This window comes from Cygnus olor, chromosome 22 (assembly GCF_009769625.2).
Source record: "Cygnus olor isolate bCygOlo1 chromosome 22, bCygOlo1.pri.v2, whole genome shotgun sequence".
Lineage (NCBI taxonomy): Eukaryota > Metazoa > Chordata > Aves > Anseriformes > Anatidae > Cygnus > Cygnus olor.
The window spans coordinates 6,495,113-6,512,861 of NC_049190.1; the positions used below are offsets into that span (position 1 = coordinate 6,495,113).

The 17,749-nt window shown below is 41.1% G+C and overlaps 1 protein-coding gene across 2 annotated transcripts in view; it reads right to left on the reverse strand.

Annotated features, from left to right (window-relative positions):
- Positions 1 to 1,896: 1,896 nt before the first annotated feature.
- The window catches only part of KCNJ5 (potassium inwardly rectifying channel subfamily J member 5), a 59,219-nt gene continuing 43,366 nt past the window's right edge, over positions 1,897 to 17,749 (reverse strand). Inside the window, exons 5-6 of one of the 2 annotated variants that reach the window (XM_040534093.1) lie at positions 13,058 to 14,004; positions 1,897 to 2,694 (exon numbers count right to left, since the gene is read on the reverse strand). In XM_040534093.1, the coding sequence (XP_040390027.1) occupies positions 2,354 to 2,694; positions 13,058 to 13,997 (1,281 nt within the window). In that variant the 5' untranslated portion in view covers positions 13,998 to 14,004 and the 3' untranslated portion in view covers positions 1,897 to 2,353. The remainder of the gene's footprint in view (positions 2,695 to 13,057; positions 14,005 to 17,749) is intronic. The other variant, XM_040534092.1, reaches the window with a different exon arrangement.

Genomic DNA, 17,749 nt, shown 5'->3' on the forward strand with positions numbered 1-17,749 from the left:
TTTCCAGTACTGTCCCCTACATTAGGAGTTCACTTCAGCTACAGAATGAAAAATTCTGAAAAAAAAAAAAAAAAAAAAAAAAAGCTCTGACGTAATTATTTTGCATTTGAAGGGTGAGAAGTGAGGGGCTGAGAAAAAGAATACTCTTCTAGGATACCTCTCCCATTTTTTTCTCCCTCTTTTCTTCTCTTTCTTTCCCCTCTATTCTTCTGAGGCTTAGTATGGAAAACATGGAAGCTAAGCAGAAAAACTAAAATGCATTTCTTTGAAAAATACTTCACTTTTCATGTCTACAGGATGCTTTCTAGAACCGACGAGCACTTCAAATGCATTTTCAAACTTACTGCATAAGACAATGGTAATTCCTATATCCTGGAGGCCAAGCTGAAGGTTGACTCAACACAGTTTTCAGTACTACACAGCCATGTCGTGCTCATTTTTCCAACCCCCTTAGAAAGAAATATACATTTCCCTTTTATTTGCATTATAACACTAGATCTCTTAAAAATACTATCGCTGACCCCTATATATACTATTTTCCTCTTTGTTTACATGTCAATAGCACCATTCTATTAATCCTGAATAGCTTTCTATTGCCATTTTTTTTATCATCTTCAAATATCAAGAGAAAAAAATCCTAGTATGCTGTCCAGTCCATCCCTACTAAGATGTATATTTATTTCATGGATATACATACAGTACCTATATGCAATGTAATGCTTGCATAGTATACTTTCTTCAAGAAATAAAGTTCCATTTTGATAAAGAAGTAATCTTGCAGGAATCTTATTTTTCCAATAGATTTTGGGGGGGGGGGTAACAAAAGATTTTCTCTAATAAGGCTATTTTTTTTTTCCCACGTTGTTCAGATTTCCAGCAATTTTCCCACCTAACAGGCAAAATCCCTTTTCTGGATGTAAATACTTCTTTGTGGAGCTATGGTTCTACGCCTATCTCTTGTAAAGACCAAAATTGCTAACTTAATTTGGTTCTTCACAGGAATAGCAACCTTAATTGACCTGCAGGACAAAACGTGTCTGAAACACTTGCAGAAGTTACCGGCAGGTTAGCATTAGACCCACTGAGATGTTACTGCTTGCCATTGACAGGACATGGGGAGCTGATCCTGCTTCTGACTTATTTATAGGAAGGAAACTTGTGCAAATAATCTGATGCAGCTGCATTAGAGAAGCCACCCAAAGCAGACACACTGCACCGGCTCATTTAGTGCAACTTACAGAACAAAACTTCAGTGATGTTAATCCTGTTCTGCAGTACTGTGTTTTCCAGCTCACAAAAAGTGAATGTTGCAGGGCCAAATGCCAACCAGCATGCTTGCACTAGTGTGGCCAGATGGCTTCAGTTATGTCAGTGCATGTTCCCATTAGCTATAAGAACATCGTCATCTAAAACCTTATTTTAAGTATGTATTTTATGGAAGAGCAGACAATTTTGCAAACTGTCACTTACCCAGTCTACCTACTCCAGGGACTCTCTGTGAAATTCCAGATCATTTCAAGCTCCCAGATGGCTATATGTTTTGTTTTAAATCAATTGGAAATGGGACACCCAAAACAGGGGAAAAACTAAACAAAACAAAACAAAAACTTTACTGGAGGAAGATCCAACCTTTCTCTGATCATGGACAGCCTATGAAATGTATCAGAGATACCATGAAAAGAGTGCACAAAGATGGCATTTCAGTTTGAGAGGATAGTCAAAAACATTGGATAAACATGCTAAAGGTTTACACGGAAAACTATCCTGTTAATATCACACATTTTGTGGGAAATAAATGACAATGACTGATTTTGGAGGAAAACACTAACTAAACTAAACTCTATTTGCAAAAATGATGAAAACAAAACACTCCACTACATACCAGAGAGTTTTTTTCATCTTCTTTTAATTAAGCAGTAACAATGTCTACAACACATTGACTCACAAGTTAAGTGAAGGTATGAAATCACATTCTTCATACTGAGATGGGAGATTCTAGAGTTTTACTTTTTAAATACCCTTGTGAGGGGGGATAAGTTCTGAACGTCCAATGAATGTCTTTTGTAACAGTCAGCGGTGGGAATTTCAATTTTAATCATGATTGTATTTAGTGAGCCTTGTCCATAGAGACCAAAATACTTTGCGAAAGAGTGCAAAGCTCAGAACCTCACTGTACAGGTAAAAGAGGAGGGAAACTGAGGCACAGTGCTGTGCAGTGACTCGGCAGGAACAGGCAGGCAGTAGAGATCTGGACACAAATCTCAGGTCCCTGACTCCCAGCCAGTTCCTGACTTGCTGGGCCACAGTCTCCCAGTAAGTGTATGTGGTTATCTACTGTCCAGCAGTTCTTGTGTTATACAGGCAGATCTTCTTTCACCTCTCCTGCTGTCCCATTGGCTCCATTCATTCCTGCAGGCTCCCTGTCTTCTTCCTCTTCTTCCCCTCTTGCTGTCTCTGCTTCTCTGCCCCCGCTCAGGAAGGTGGCACTGGAGAGGTGGCTGAGGAGCTGGCCTTCCCGGCGAGACTCAGCCAGCTCTTTGGCACAGCACACAGGAGTGTTGGTCTCATAAGTGCTATGGAAGCTGTTGTAGTCAACTTCGTAAAAATCCTTCTCCAGGGTGAGGACAGGAGTGAAGCGATGTCCCCACAGCACCTCAGTGTCCATGTAGGAGCTGCGAGCCTGGCAAGTCATCCCTGGATGGAAAGAGAGGGATGTTAAATGCAAAGCTTCCTTACATGCTCACCCAACCACTTCTTTCGTTTAAAAGCACTTTCATGTTATCTCCATACCGGATTGATCTGGAACATAGAAAAAACCTTTGCTTAGTAAGTCTCACAAAAGGCTCTATCACGAAAAAGCCGAGCCCTCAAAGGAAAAGGGGTGGATTCATCACCACATCTTCAGATTGTATCCTAAACCCTGCATTAAGGGTCTGAAGTCTGATATCTCTAAGCAGCTTCTCTGTCCTCACATTGCTCTGCTGAGATGCTGCTTGCTTGTGCGGCTGCTACTAGCAGCACTTCTGGTGAACCATGTGCTAAAATGACATACGACCCTGCCAATGCACCTCAAATCCTGACTCACACAATAGAATGAAGCACTGCCCTGCCAAAGCACCTAGCTGCCTGCACTCCCACTGGGTCTGACGCTATCCCACTTGAGCTACAGCCCTACCAGCTATTCCCTCCTGCACTCAGGTTAAGACAAGTGATATAGCCTGAAAGGTGGAGAAGGCCCCAGCTCCTAGTGATTTATATGGCATGCTGGCTTATAAATACCTTCGGAGGGTTCCATCCAACTGTATCAGGTTTGCTGACCCCAAATCCACAACATTACACAGTCACGCTCATGAGCATATTGAAATCAATGTATTAATCGATTTGATATTGAATGAACAGTGAGCAACATGAAACTGATTTTGTCCAGCTTCTTCTCGCAAGGATCAGTGGTTTTTTTTATGTACTTTGATAAATTTTGAAGAGAACCTTTGCAGAGCAGGTGTAAGCATTCAGCTTTGGCAAAACTGCAAATGACTTATTTTGGAGTCACCTGCTGACTGAGAAGTCAAGGTTGACTTATCTTCCAAATATTTGTCTTCTGCTTGTCCTAAATATGTTAGATTTATGGACTTAATTTTGGTGAAATTTAGAAAACCTGACTTCACAAAGTTCTCCCACTGCTCTCTTTTGGAGGGTGAGAGATAGGCCTGCTTGCAACACATTCAAAATAGGCACTTAATCCAGTTCCCGACCAATACTTCCAAGTCAACCCCACAACCCAAGGTACAGCAACAGAAATCTAAAACAATGCACAGGGGAAAAATATCAGTGTCAGATGCTTCAGGAAAGATCATATGTATTCATGTGAACTTAAGTAAGTGTCTGAAAACTCAGAATAATCAGAAAAAATTTCCTTTAAAAAAGGGCACCTTTGAAAAGTGTTTTTTTTTTTTTTCCCTGTCATAATTGCTATAGTTCATTAAAAGACACCCACACAAGCAAGTTACCCTGATGGTTTTACCTGTCTTTTATTGCTTTCCTTAGCTTAAAACTACCAGGACAGGAACGTATAGTTTCTTTTGGTTCTTGAAAGGGTAAAAGAGGGACAATGACACGCGTAACACTTAGCAAAACAGAACTGGAAATTTCTCAGACAGAAAAGCCAATTTTTTCCCCCAAGGAGAGCTGCAGGAGTACTTGCTTCTGGGCAGGAACAACAAGTACAGAGTTAGTCATAGTGTTGTAGCGTGTCTGCTTCCTGGACCAGCAGGAACCAGGAAATGCAGAGGCTGCATGAAAAATACAATAATGGAAGAGGAAAATTACCCCAAGTGTTTTTACCTTAAGCAGAAACTCTACTTTTCAGAACCTGTTCAGAAAACTCAGCTTTTGCTTTAGGAGTAAATATCTGCGTGGAGATCACTCCTGACTATATGCTTCAGGTGACGCTACTATGTGCAGCATCGCCTGCCCTGGGCTCCTCAGTCCTTGAGGTGAAGACAGTTTAACCTTCACTCCCTTCTATCAGCTTGTAAAGAGCAGCTCAACATGCAGGCAGCTTGCAGAGTCCTGCCAACTTTATGTTTTTTCTCAGACCTGTGTCACTGATGCTTATCATACCATTCATCCCCAAGTGCAAAAGCTTTTGCCACAGACTGTTTAAAGGGTCGATAATGCAGGGTTGCAGGGCTAATCTCATGCTGGATGACCAGTAACAGGTGCACATATGTTAGGGAGACAGTTAAAATAAACTAGCCCTTTTTCCTTTAGAACAGCTGGTTTTGTACCAGAATTCACAAAGGCCTTCAGGTGCTTCCCCCAAGCTCTGAGCAATTTCAAAGCCCAGAGATGAGAGCAGGAGAGGAGGCTGCTCCTACTCATGGGATTAGGTCCTGTAAACAAACAGGTTGATTCGTACTGTGGCTTTCCAGGTGCTGCCTGAAGGTATTGTGTTGTGGACCCCATGGCCAAGATGGGGTGTCCCTGCTAAATGTGGGGGCCTGAGGCACCCAAGGGGAACTCCTGCCTTGTAATGAGGGCCTGAAATAGCTCCGTTGCTGTGGGCAGTACCTGACAGTGAACCTGAACTCCAGAGACACAATCACCGTTATCTCCTGCTGTAAGTATTCAATTAAGGAAGGAACAATAGAAAGCTTTCATCAACCAAATACTGCACACTGCCAGCTTCCTGCAGGAGCTGCTTTCTGTAACCCCAGGGGTACACAGAGCCAGCACAATAAGACAACTTGTAATTGCTTCATAATCCCATTCAAATATTCCTTTTTAGCACATGTGCAGTGGTATTTTAATTGCGTGGGGACATACTGCTTGGCAACTCCTACATTACCCAGTAAACAACAGCATTGTCTCTGCTTCAAATTCCATTAAGTGCCTGCTTTGCAGGCTGCCCTGTGCTCTCCAGCCTGGTTAATTAATGCATCTGTAATGTCCCTGGCTAATTATTGCCTCTATAACTGCAAAAAGATGACAGAGGAGGTGTGGAAACAATAAACCTTACTTTTATTAACAGCACATGGATGCAGCCACTTTCAACTTGCATACAATGTGCACTTAACATCAAAGTTTCAGCTTGCACCAGGGCTGAGTAATTCACCAAACTCACATCTTTCAGACATTGCTCTGGGGTCTCCGCACAAATAAGCTGTTTCATTTCACAAGCCTTGCCTATCCAAGTCCATGGGACATCTTGGGTGTAGTGAATCGTCACGTCATAACGCTGACATCCATCAAGAACCACACCAGCCTTGCCACTACTGTTCTCCTGCAGTGCAGAAGTGCTGTCCTGCCCAGCCCTGCCCCAAGCACTGACATCTCAGAGCGCACGTGCAAGAAGCTGGGGGAGATTTCAAGCTCCTCAAATTTCTTGCAAAAATAATTGTAACATTTTTGGTCTTGACAAATGCTGCTAATCCTTTTCTTAAAATAGATATAACTACATGTTTGGGGTTTAAGCAGAGTGGATATTTGGTATAGTTACAGAAAAGGAAGTAAGTGGTATTTGGTGACTTGGGCCTTTTATTTAAATATGCTTCACACCAAAAGAATATCCTCATTTCCCCTTTGTCAGTACAAGCAGATGTGTTTCAAACCTTATTTCCAAATAAAAGTCACCAAGATTTGTATTTGTCAAGCATATTGATTTTTCCAGACAGTGGGACCATTAAAAGTTTAATTTTCTCCTAGACGATCTGGTTTAAAAATGAAAAAGTATTCTTAATATAAATTTGTACAAACTGTCAATTGTATAACATGTAAATATGTAAAATCTTCAACTTTCAAGTTTTAGCTACAGCTTTTTCATCTCATAAATTCATAGCCTTGCTTTCAGTTGAAAAAAAAAAATCAATTTTAATTGAAACCAGAAAAAAAAAAGCCCAAAGTTATAAGCAGATGCACCAAGTTTTCAATAAAGCTGGAACCAGTTCCAAGGTTTTTAGAAAGCTGGAGACCAGCGGGCTGTCTCCTGGTTTCGGGTTCTGCAATAAACAATTCATAGAGTTTTAATGATAATTTCATTATAGCAGAACCCTAAGAAGCGGATTTTTGGTCTGTTGGCTGGAGTCACTACATCACAGACTCAATAACAGAGTTTGTGCATGTTCCTGTTTAAGGCAGCTGTAGATGCCTTCTTAAACTGCTTGTTTCTGGTTTCCAGAAGATGAAAAGATGCAAAATATATTGCTACGTGTATTAAACCAGGTGTTTCATTACATTCAAGAACAGAGAGAGTCAGTGAGGAAAGATTAGTGGGTAAAATAGGTGTCAGGGAACTCTACCAAAAAGGCACTTTTCTGTCATCAAAATCAGTTGGGATCAAGCAGCTTACATTTTATCAAAGACAAAAGAATGTTAATACATGCTGATAAAAAGCAGTTATTTGATGGCTCACTCAGTAAGGAGCCTATTTTTTTCTGCAATGTACTCAATGGGAGTTGCAGATTTCAGAACGTTTCGCTGCTTGCAGTGCCACTGATTATGCAACTGGAGCAGACGCTTCTGGCTCTGCCACACTGCTAAAGAAAGGGGAAATTCTGCAGGAGATTGCTCCCGATTTCCAGGCCTTGTGTACCCTTAGGTTACCAGTTAAATCAAACTTCATTATCATAGGCCAAATCTAACTGCATCTTGCAGCTGTTTCGTTATCCAGAGACGAGCCAGCAGTCTCCCTCCGACTGTTGGAGGATGCACATTTTTTTAATGTACCAGCACAGCCAGTACCCTTCTCGGCAGTTTTACAGGAGAGGGCAAGGGCAAGAGGGCCACAAAGCATGACCAAGACTCAAGAAATCGCCACAGGCTTCAATCTGATCACATCAGCAGCATAGCTGAATCTTTCAGTACTGTTACAGCCTGGACTTTCTCAGTGGGTAGAGATATCCCAACCCCTGGGGCTGTCAAGACAACATTTTTCATCAGCCTAAAATTAACTCTCCTCATTTAAATGCCACAGAGCTCAGTGATTATCTGCTGGCAGCACGTCATGTGGATGCTGACTGTATGTTTGCCATATTTGCTGGGCTCTCCCTGCAGTTTAGACATAGATATTGCTGGAAGTGATTTCACTTCTATGTCCTTGTTTTTATACGCTACTGTATGCACGGTGACGTTTTCCTCTGTACCAGGTACACTAAAGCTGCATAAAATATGCTCTGCTCCTTGAGCTGAGCTCCACCTACACTGCAAAAGTACAGAGGAAGAACTGATGGACTCAGAGGTATAGTAACAGACTGATGGCAAGCAATAGTTATAAAAAATTTAATTCTATCACTCTAATTAAGCAATACATGCCTTTAGATTAGCACCAGCGTTTGGATAGTTATAAAATTTATTAGTCCCTTTGCATTAATCAGACAAAAGAACACTGTAACCTCCAAAAAGCCAAAATTCCTCCAACTTCAAAAGGAATTTTAGAAGGTAGGAGCATGGTCCTCCAATTATTTATTCTTGTCTCTTTTACAAGAAGAGTCTGCCCTTGATTCATTTTTATTTTTATGCCAGAGAAGAGTAATAGGATTTTAATTTTTCTGAATGCTCTCCAGGAATGTAAAAGCTCCCAGGCACTGAAAGAAAAAAAAAAAAAAAAAAAAGCAAGGACCTTAAGATTTAAAAATCTTGGGTTCAATTCCCATGTCTCTACCAGGCAGAACCTGAGGCTTACACTGTGTAAGTTTAGGCCCCTCACAAAGGTATTTATAGGGACTGCAGCGGCACCTAAGATGAGTAGCCTGCTACCATCCACCTCTGGAAGACAACTCAGTTTGTGAAAAGAATGACTGGAGGTGTCTGGCTCTTCCCTTTAATTATATAGGCAGTTTCTGTGACAGTTCTGCAAGGTCCTTCGTGCAGAAAAGAAAACTTATTTATATGCAAAATGCAAAGCAAAACAAGACAACCCAAACCAGATGATGAATGCATGAAAAATCCACTCATTAATTAACTTCCTTTGTTCTCCCAAGAAAATCATGACTAATTTCAGGATTTCTTATGTTGTGACTATGACTTTTTTAATTTGCAGCCACAAAATTTTACTGTATCTTCTGTAAAGATGGATAATTTGAGGTGCAAAAAGGTTACATTCTCATAGGGACAGGATGAGGAACGGAGATGCAGGATCCTGACTGGGAGTAAATTGCTTGCAATCATGAAACCGTGGTAAGCCAGAAGTGTATATACCTATCCTTTCTTAAAAGTTTATTAAAACTTTGTTTAGCCACTGGACTTATCAGGCCTTTGGACTGTCTCCTGTGGGTTATTTAATATAGGTTGGAAAAAGAGGCAGAGAAAACCAGTGAGGACCAAGGATGAAGTAAAAAGCACCAGTATGTCTGCCCAGACAATCGCAACACTGGACAGTATAGATTCAGAATGAGGATAGCAGGACAGCTACTGATAGATTAGGTTTTGGTTAATTGTCAGTAAATAGCAGCAAAAGGGGAAAGTTGGAAGGGAAGAGAGCGTTTTCAAATTATTTTCCAGAAAGTCTACGTACACTGCTTCATCACATGGAATGACAGTGAGGGAAAAAAAAAAAAGGAGCCTCCAATGTTCTCTAATTGAGTCAGCCATTTCTTCACCACATAACCCAGTTTACTATGTGAGCACATGGAGGAGGTGTGCAAATCTCCACTGCTTTTCTGCATTCTGGCAGCCTTGCTTGATATAATAAGTTGAATTAGGCACCAGGAGGGTAAGGGCAAGAGGCTTGGCCCAACAACAGCCTAGCCCTGCTCTGTCGACAGGATGGCTCTGATTTTTGTTTTCACTGTGGCAAGAAAAAATGTATTCACTTAGCAAACAGATTTTTCACCTTCAGTTTCTTTCCTTTTATTGTAGATCAAATTTGGGCCAGCTGATCTCGACAAGTGTCCCTTTAAGATATGGCACAAGAGAATTAATTCCCTAAAGTAATCTCTGTGACCAATTCATTAAGTAAGCGCTGTGAGTGATGCTGCTGCTTTCAAGATGCCCACAAAGCAGCACTGGAAGTCAGAACACTTGTCATCTATATCGATTTTGCCTTTACAGTGGTTATTTCACTCAGCAATGATCACCCCGGATCTGCCCAGAAACTCAGTCTTCCTTTGGTGTTTTTAACCTGTTGTCAAGTCACAGTGCCACAACCATACTAAAATATTGATTGGAAACACCCCTGCCAGTGGGCTTTCTGCTGCAGCTGGCTTCGTGGGTTAGGAAGTAAAATAGTTGTGGGTCCTTGGAGAGCTCTCACTTGACTAATAAAATGTTTATTTTCTTCTTCAGGAAAAGAGAAACACTGCATTTTAGGCTGGCTGATGTGTTTCTTGTGTGTTGGTGTTCTTCAGTTCGTTGTTACTTACCCTTTTAAAAAATTCAGGTCTTCTGGAAAACAAAAATATTGTCTTAAACCACAATGTTTGTCTTTGTTAAAACAAACAAACAACTTGAAGCATTTTAGAAATTCAAGTCAACTTGAAACAAAAACATTGTTTTAAATCACGTTTCATTTTGTAAAAAACAAACAAACAAACAATCAAAACACAAATAAACAGTGACTCACAGTGTTCCAACTCATTAGAATTTCTTCTACACTTCTTATTTGAAACAATTTACCATCTTAGCCTTCCACTGGATAGGAATTAAACTTAAATGTCAGTGAGAAGAGTTACTTGTTTGAGAGGAGGACAATGCATTTCATTTGTAATGTGTGTGGTTGGTTAAAACTACTGGAAATGGTTATAAAATTGCTGTCCTGAATGTTTCAGTGAATAGTATTCATACTTCTACTCAGAAATTATGCTTAAAATTTCTTCAGTTATTTATATGTTGACAATCACCAAAGCGTAGTCAGGTCTGACCTGCTTTCCAAAAACCTTATGAAAAATATAGCTTTTTTCCCCACCAGTGCAGGATCTATTCAGGGTATGATTTGTTGCTGTCTGCAAAGACTGGGTAACTTTCCATTAATTTTTCCTCCTGCCAACTACAGAGCTGAGCTACCTCTGGGAGAGCACGCAGGACTTGCTTCCCTCTCGTGCACCATGAGCAGTGCTATATATGCTGACCAGTTATACCCCTGCATGCTGTGACCATGGCTGCTGATTTTTTCATAGGGGTTTCTAAGGGAACAAATGGCCTGTTGTATTTTCATACTGTCCTGAACCTGACCAGATTGTCATAGCGTCATGATTTAATAGAAGTCACACTGCAAGTAAATTATACCATTCCTGAAAGCAGATAGGGCTTGAACAGCGTGACAGGGAGGAAAGAACCAAAAGAATTTGCTGGGAGCAAAGGTTAAAGTACGGAGGTAGGGATTAAAGACCCCTGAATGGGCTTATCAATATTACGAAATGCAAGGACAAAGCAGGAAAGGAGCAACTTCTGCAAGCCACTTTTGTTGTGGCAAAATATCACTTGCATGGCTACCATGTGTCATTCAGAAAATCATCTCAGCCTCTGAGTCTGATAACAGCTGCATCTGAGGTCCGCTCTGCTCTAAGTTCAATGCAAACTGGCTCTTCTGGCTCCATTTTTGAAGTTTCACAGCCTGCCTTCTGAGACCAGAACAAATCATTTCCACAGATGTATGCTCCTTAACATCATTACACACTGGCCTGTACAATCCGTCTGGGAGAGCAGCCCATTTGTAAAGCAATATTATTCCTATGCCATGCTTTTAATTTTGAGGTTGTTATTGATAATGACTTCCTCTCACACATATCTAGCAGGGGCTGATAAGAGGATGGCAGTGCAGTAGCTGTTCAAACAGAATTTGATAGTGTCACTGTGCGGAGAGGAAAGAGGCTTTGGACGTGCAAGGAACTGCATTCCACGCTCGGATTACGAGGTTCTAGTTTCTGGTAATTGTTTAGGCTACAAAATAAGCTTCCATTACAAATCCTCCCCTTTGATATTCTTTTCCACCCACCCCTTCTTTTGCCACATTTCTACAATATTCTGCTGGGAAAGAATATTTGCCTAGCAATGCCACATGAATTCCACTCGTACAATACAGTACTCCAACCTAAGTGCAGTGTAATCTATACATAACCACCCATTAGCTGTTTGAAAAACTCAGCTATTGCTATTCACCTAATGACTAGAGGGAAGTACTGGGAAAATGAATTAGGTCTCTAGAGAGCTGTCTTCAGGTGTGAAGGTCTGGAGTGCAGGGATTTGAGACTATTTCCCCCTATGTTTGGCTGTTAAGAGACTAACAAGGACAAACCAGAAGAAAGGGACAATATTAACGGTAAGCAAAGGCCCAGAATCTGTAAGTCAGGATGCTGCTACCACCAAGGACTCATATCAAGCAGAAACCCCTTGCAAGTGTTTCAGAGAGAGCCTATGCTTCAACAAGATGGACACCTTCCAACCCCACCAGAAAAAAACCTTGGGTTCACAGCACTGTCTCACAACTAGAGTCCTTAAACACCAAAGGGAAAAATTACTTACAAAAGCATTTTCATATCTCTGAGTCTTTCTAGGTTCCTACATCTCTAGATAGTAATTCTCTCCTCCTGCTGCCTGTAGTCCCATTTCCCTCAAAGACCCTGATTTGATCGAGGCACGCTGCCAACCCCAGGCTGAGAAAACCTGCCTGAAGGGAGCACCAGCATCTCAGGCTGCTTAAATGCACTTGCTGCCTGTTGGCTCCTCCTCAGTGCGTAGCATAAATGAATTAGCTGCAAGTGGTAAAATGACCCCATGATGCTGTATTCTGTTAGGTGAGACTCCAGAGTAAAAGCATCTTCCTTACTAACCAGACACCCAGGAGATACACAGCATCCCAACTGTGGAAAGGAGCCTGGGGACCTTTTTGGCCACCCGTTCACTCATCTTGAGAAGCACACTGTCACCTCCCTTTTACATACCCTGAAAAGCTGAAGCACAAAACTTTTCCAGATTTATTATATACAGATGCAGACTCCTTTCATTGCCTGCCACAAATACACCCATAGGAGGAAACTGGGAACCAGCTGAGTATATCTCCTAATCTACCCATTACACAGGATTGTTTTATGCTGTTAAACAGCTGCTGCGTTCCTAGAGTCACAAAAGCATTTTCTGTATTTTTCTTCTCTGAGCTCTTTTTGAAAATCTATGTCCTACATCATGTTCAAGTCATTCAGTTTCAGCACATGCTGTTTTATGGGATATAGTAATACTTGGGGACTTCCTTCATAGCCTCCATTAAATAGCAACACCACAGCAGTACCTAAAATATCAGAGTTACAGCTAATTTTTAATACTGAGGAGAAATGGAAAAGGATTTGCGCCGTGAATTTTGATCACAGAAAATAAGAGACCTCATAAGTTGCTTCAGTCCATTCCTTTTTTCCCATGGATCAGTCCTAAGTGATTATGGACAGATCCTCATGTAATCCCTTTGTATGAATCCAGGACTTATATCCCACCTGAATGAGTCACAACAGAAGGATAAATCCCAACATCTTCTCAGTCCAGGTGACACTGACAGTGAAATCTTAATGCCAAACTGCACTCTATTTTTCCCCTTTCTCCCTCAAAATTGTGACTGATTTAGACAAGCGCTTACCTGTTGCTTCCACCATTCCTTCCAGGATGACCACAATTTCAAATTCTTCCTTCTCCAGTTGGGTGCGAGACATCTCCCAGAAGGGGCTTTTCTCGTTGATTTCATGTGAGATGATAAGAGGTGACACCAGGAACAACCTGTCATCTCCAGTGTCAAATCCCACATTGATGTCTGTTTGGTTCAAGGGGATGAACTCTCCCTCTTTGGTCTGTTTGGACTTAATCAGTTTGGCTCTAATGGAAGCCTCGACAATGTGGGAATTGCGGAGGTCTCCAACACGGAACATGAGACAGAGCTTCTCATCCCTCATGGAAATCACCGCATTGTTAGAAAACATGAGGGTTTCAGCTCTCTTCTTTGGTTGGCTGATCTTGACAAACATGCATCCCACCATGAACGCATTGACAATGGAGCCCAGAATAGCCTGGATCAGGAGCAGTACAATGCCCTCTGGGCACTTCTCCGTTATGACCCTATAGCCATACCCTATTGTTGTCTCAGTCTCAATAGAAAACAGAAATGCAGAAACAAATCCACTGAGGTTTTCAACACAGGGGATCCAGTTTTCATCTTCAAGATGGTCCAGGTCTCCCCGGATATAGGCAATGAGCCACCATATGAACCCAAAAAATAACCAAGTGATGGTATAGACCATAGTGAAGACAAGAAGATTAAAACGCCATTTGAGGTCCACCAGAGTAGTGAAGAGGTCACTAAGGTATCGGTAGGTTTCTTGGACATTTCCATGGTGTACATTGCACTTGCCACTTTTCTCCATGTAACGCTGGCGTGGCTTCTTACCTTCTGCTGATATGAGGCGGGTTCGGTCAGTGGCAATGGGGACGTCATCCCGAGCCTGTTTGGGAATCTTCTTAGGCTCTCTGGATACAACTCCGATGTCCATGTCCTGGTTCATGAAGATCCTAGAATCTCCGGCCATGGCTGGGCTGAGGGAGAACAAAGAAGTAAAGTTTAAGACAGGGGGAAAAGAGCTGAGACAAAAGCCATTTCACTGTACTCTGTGTGAACCATTACATGACAGAGCAGGTCCACAAACACTGCAAATATTAATGCTACATTGATAAACTTTGCCCCATGTTGGTACAGGGCTGGTTACAGGCTGATTTTACATTAGGAAAGCTTTTTGCTAGAGCCATGTCATTCCTCCTAATATTGTTCTGGGAAATACTTTGAAAGGCTTCAGCACTTCTCTCACAACAGCCACTTGCTAAATATAATGCTGCATTGAACTGGATGTTAAATACTGATTCATAATACAGTCTCTTTAAACATGAACCAGCTGCCAGTCACTTTGCCTAATGCACTGCTGGAACACCAGAAAATATGGTTATGAGCATGGTCTGGGTAAAGTACGTAAACCTTGTTTTTCTTTTTTTTTTTTTTTTTCTTTCCAGTGGTGCTCAGGTTTTTTTTTAGACCTGAAATTTGCCTGAGATCACAACTAGAAGCAAAGTAAGGGTGCATCAATGTATATTTTCAAAAGGGACTGGAACTTTTTGGTGCCTTACCTTTTGGGTGCATACCAAGAGAAACCTTAGAAGTGAATATAAAACGCTGAACACTACTGCCTACTTGAATCTCAGACAAGTCTAAATTATTCATGAAGGTTTCCCTTACAGTCAGCATAGAAAAGCACCCCCAGCGATAATTTAGATTTCAGGTGTGCTGAATCACCTTCTGGATATACTCACCCCTCTCCGCAAATTATTCTGGGAGCCTGAGTTCCAAAGGTAAAATAGCCTTTTAATTTAGCATCTTCAACTAGATTTCTGCAGGCTTGATGAATCCAGGCCTACTGGTAATCAGATATATCAGAACCCTTTTACTTCATCTGACACTAGACAAAAGCACTGGACACTTTCAGAAACCCAACAGTTATTAAGAACCCACTGTCCACATGCAGCACTATGCTCAACAAGGTACAAATAAATAATACAAAATGATGGCTGTAATGATTTTTGCAGGTAATAATGTAGCAACCTGTTTATTGAGATGATTTGATACTACTGAAAAAAACACACATGCTCTACAGAAAAATGAGAGTCTTCACTCTGAATGCAGGACACAGACAAAATCTCAGTGAAAGACTACCTAAGAAGCCTTAGGGATATCAAAGATAGAGCAGCAATATTCTCTATGGTGTTCATTCTCTGCATTGTCCTCTGCAAATCCTATTAAAATCTAACTAAATCTATTACTGCTCCCTCTATCTTTAATCTTCTTATGTGTCTGTGAATGAGAAAAGGTGTAGAGATACAATTAAGAGTATCTTGGGAAAGACAATTTTAAGATCAAGCAAAGTAGCTTCATCTTTTCAGTATTAAAAAGCACAAAGGGTGGGCGGGAAGGAAGCAGAGGCAGGATGAATAAATGAAGCAACAAATTTCCACTTCCATTCTGCTGTAGCCAAGTCTGGTTAACAGCAAAGAATTACTCGTAGCCCTTGTATAAGTCACCATCAATCATTACTCCAATGAAGCAGCCAAAGCCTGTTGCTGGAACCATACCCGCTGGCTCCATTCACTAGGGAGCCCAGCCATCTGTCCACAGCACAGTCTCAAAGCTTCTTTGTGCTGGCAAATTTGCCTGGTTTAAGGGTTTGGGCCAGGGCTGGGGCAGTGCAGTCACAGGAAGTAGCAGGGATTAATGTTTCTGGGATGGTCAGCTAGGGGGAATCAGGGCTGCTGCTCCCACTGCCTATGATCCTGGATACGGGATAGGTAACCCCAGGACTGTGCTGGTCCCTTCCTCAAACAGCATCATCAAGGATTTTGGCAGAATATTAATCCCTACCTCTATGTCTTTGTCTTCTTTTTCTCACACAGGACTCCTGAGAGATGGGTGATGGTATATTTAGATGTATCTTCAGCCATTTTCTGCCATTTGTCGAAAATTCAAATCTCCTTGACCATTGGTGTGGCCCTCTGCTGCCTTATGGCGTGTCTATTTACATGCATGCAAAGTGGCTGCTTGATGATGTCAAATTATACTCTCTCTCACTTCACAACACGTGAAAGCATATGCCAAGTGCAAGTCAGAACAATCACTGTGTTTTTCTCTTTAATAGGGAAAAAAGCATCCCATCTACTGACTGCAAGAGAACGAGGTACAAAGGAGAACCTCTTTGCTTCCTTCTTATCAGTATTACTTTTGATCTTTGTTTGCATTGTTTGATGAATCTAATATTGCTCCATTTGGACTCAGGCTTTTGATCAATCTGTGTGTGTCTACAAATGTAAAAACAGGCAAATGTTACATGTTTTCGATTTAAAAAATAATTTTGTTAATAAATTTTATTATAGAAGTTATATATGAAGCTGAATTTCACTCACACTAACAGTATGTAAGAGAGAACAATCGTTTTCAAGACATTCATCTGTAGCATAAGGTTCCACATTTTACATTCATACCAAAGAGACCAAAAGGATCTTGAAACATATTAAAAAGATCAGAATAGAATAAAAATAATCAAAAAGACTAAATCTCTAGAAATATCACCCTGGTGAAGCTGGCTAGAGGGACTGTCCATTAATGAAAGCGCAGGGAAACCTGCTTTAACTAAAACACTCAAGGGACTGGCAACGCCACTTTTCTAATGCTACTGATCTTTAGCAATAGGTCAAGTGAAATCTTTCTGGAAATCTTTAGGAACATCTTACAAGTGCTCCTTTAAAATTCCTGCTTTAAATGAACTTTACTGATAGCTTCAGTAGCATTACAACTTCTGCCAATATTTAATCTTAAACTCTCCCATCACAGCGAGAACATGACCTCAGTATGTGGTTATTGAAAATAATTAAACTTTGCATTAGATTTTTTTAAAAGGAGTAATATTGGTTAGGAGTTTGAGCACAGACTATCCAGCTTTCTGTTCCAAATGCTTTCAATATTTTTTTCTCTAATTCTGGGTAAATCAGTGCCTCTCCCTCTTCCTTAATTCCCCAACTGTAAAATCTGTGATACAGATACAAACAGTCTGTGAGATTCTAGGCACAAGAATCTTCTAGGAAATTTGCTATTATTCCCTTATTGGTTTAACCGCTCTGGAAAACTTTATCACAAATAGCAAGATACCAAAAGAAAAGCACTGTACCTACGTAAAGATTTGGTTTACTCCTTTACCGTACAATATACTGCCACCACTACCAAGCATACACATCTTTTCTGGATAATAGTAATTACGTGAAAGCATCTCACAGAGACTTAGACTTCAGTTTGTAAACCACTGCTCCATCCAACAAAGCTCTGTGACATGAAATTGCCTCTTACAGTCACACATACCATCCTGTTTCATTGACATTTACCATCTTTGGTTAAATGGTGCTAGGATAATAAAAATGTCACTTTTGTACAGAGCTGCTTTCCTTTTGGACAGGCAGCTGCAAAAGGAAATGTGAGTCACTGCATTATCAACCTTGCAAAGAGGCTTTTTATCAGACTTGCTGTGGCTCAGCTTTTGCCCAGACGACAGACTCGGGGGCAGTCGTTGACATTTAGGGCTCTTAGCTTCGCTAACGCAGAGTCAAGCTGGGGTTAGCTAAATATCTTCCGAAGGCATTGTTTTGCAGAGCTGTCTACAAGTCCTGCCTGGCAGTGCTGATGTACCTCCTGATAGCTCCAAGTGTTCAAGATAGAAATTTGCTGAAGATGTTGCAGAAGGTACAACAAGAG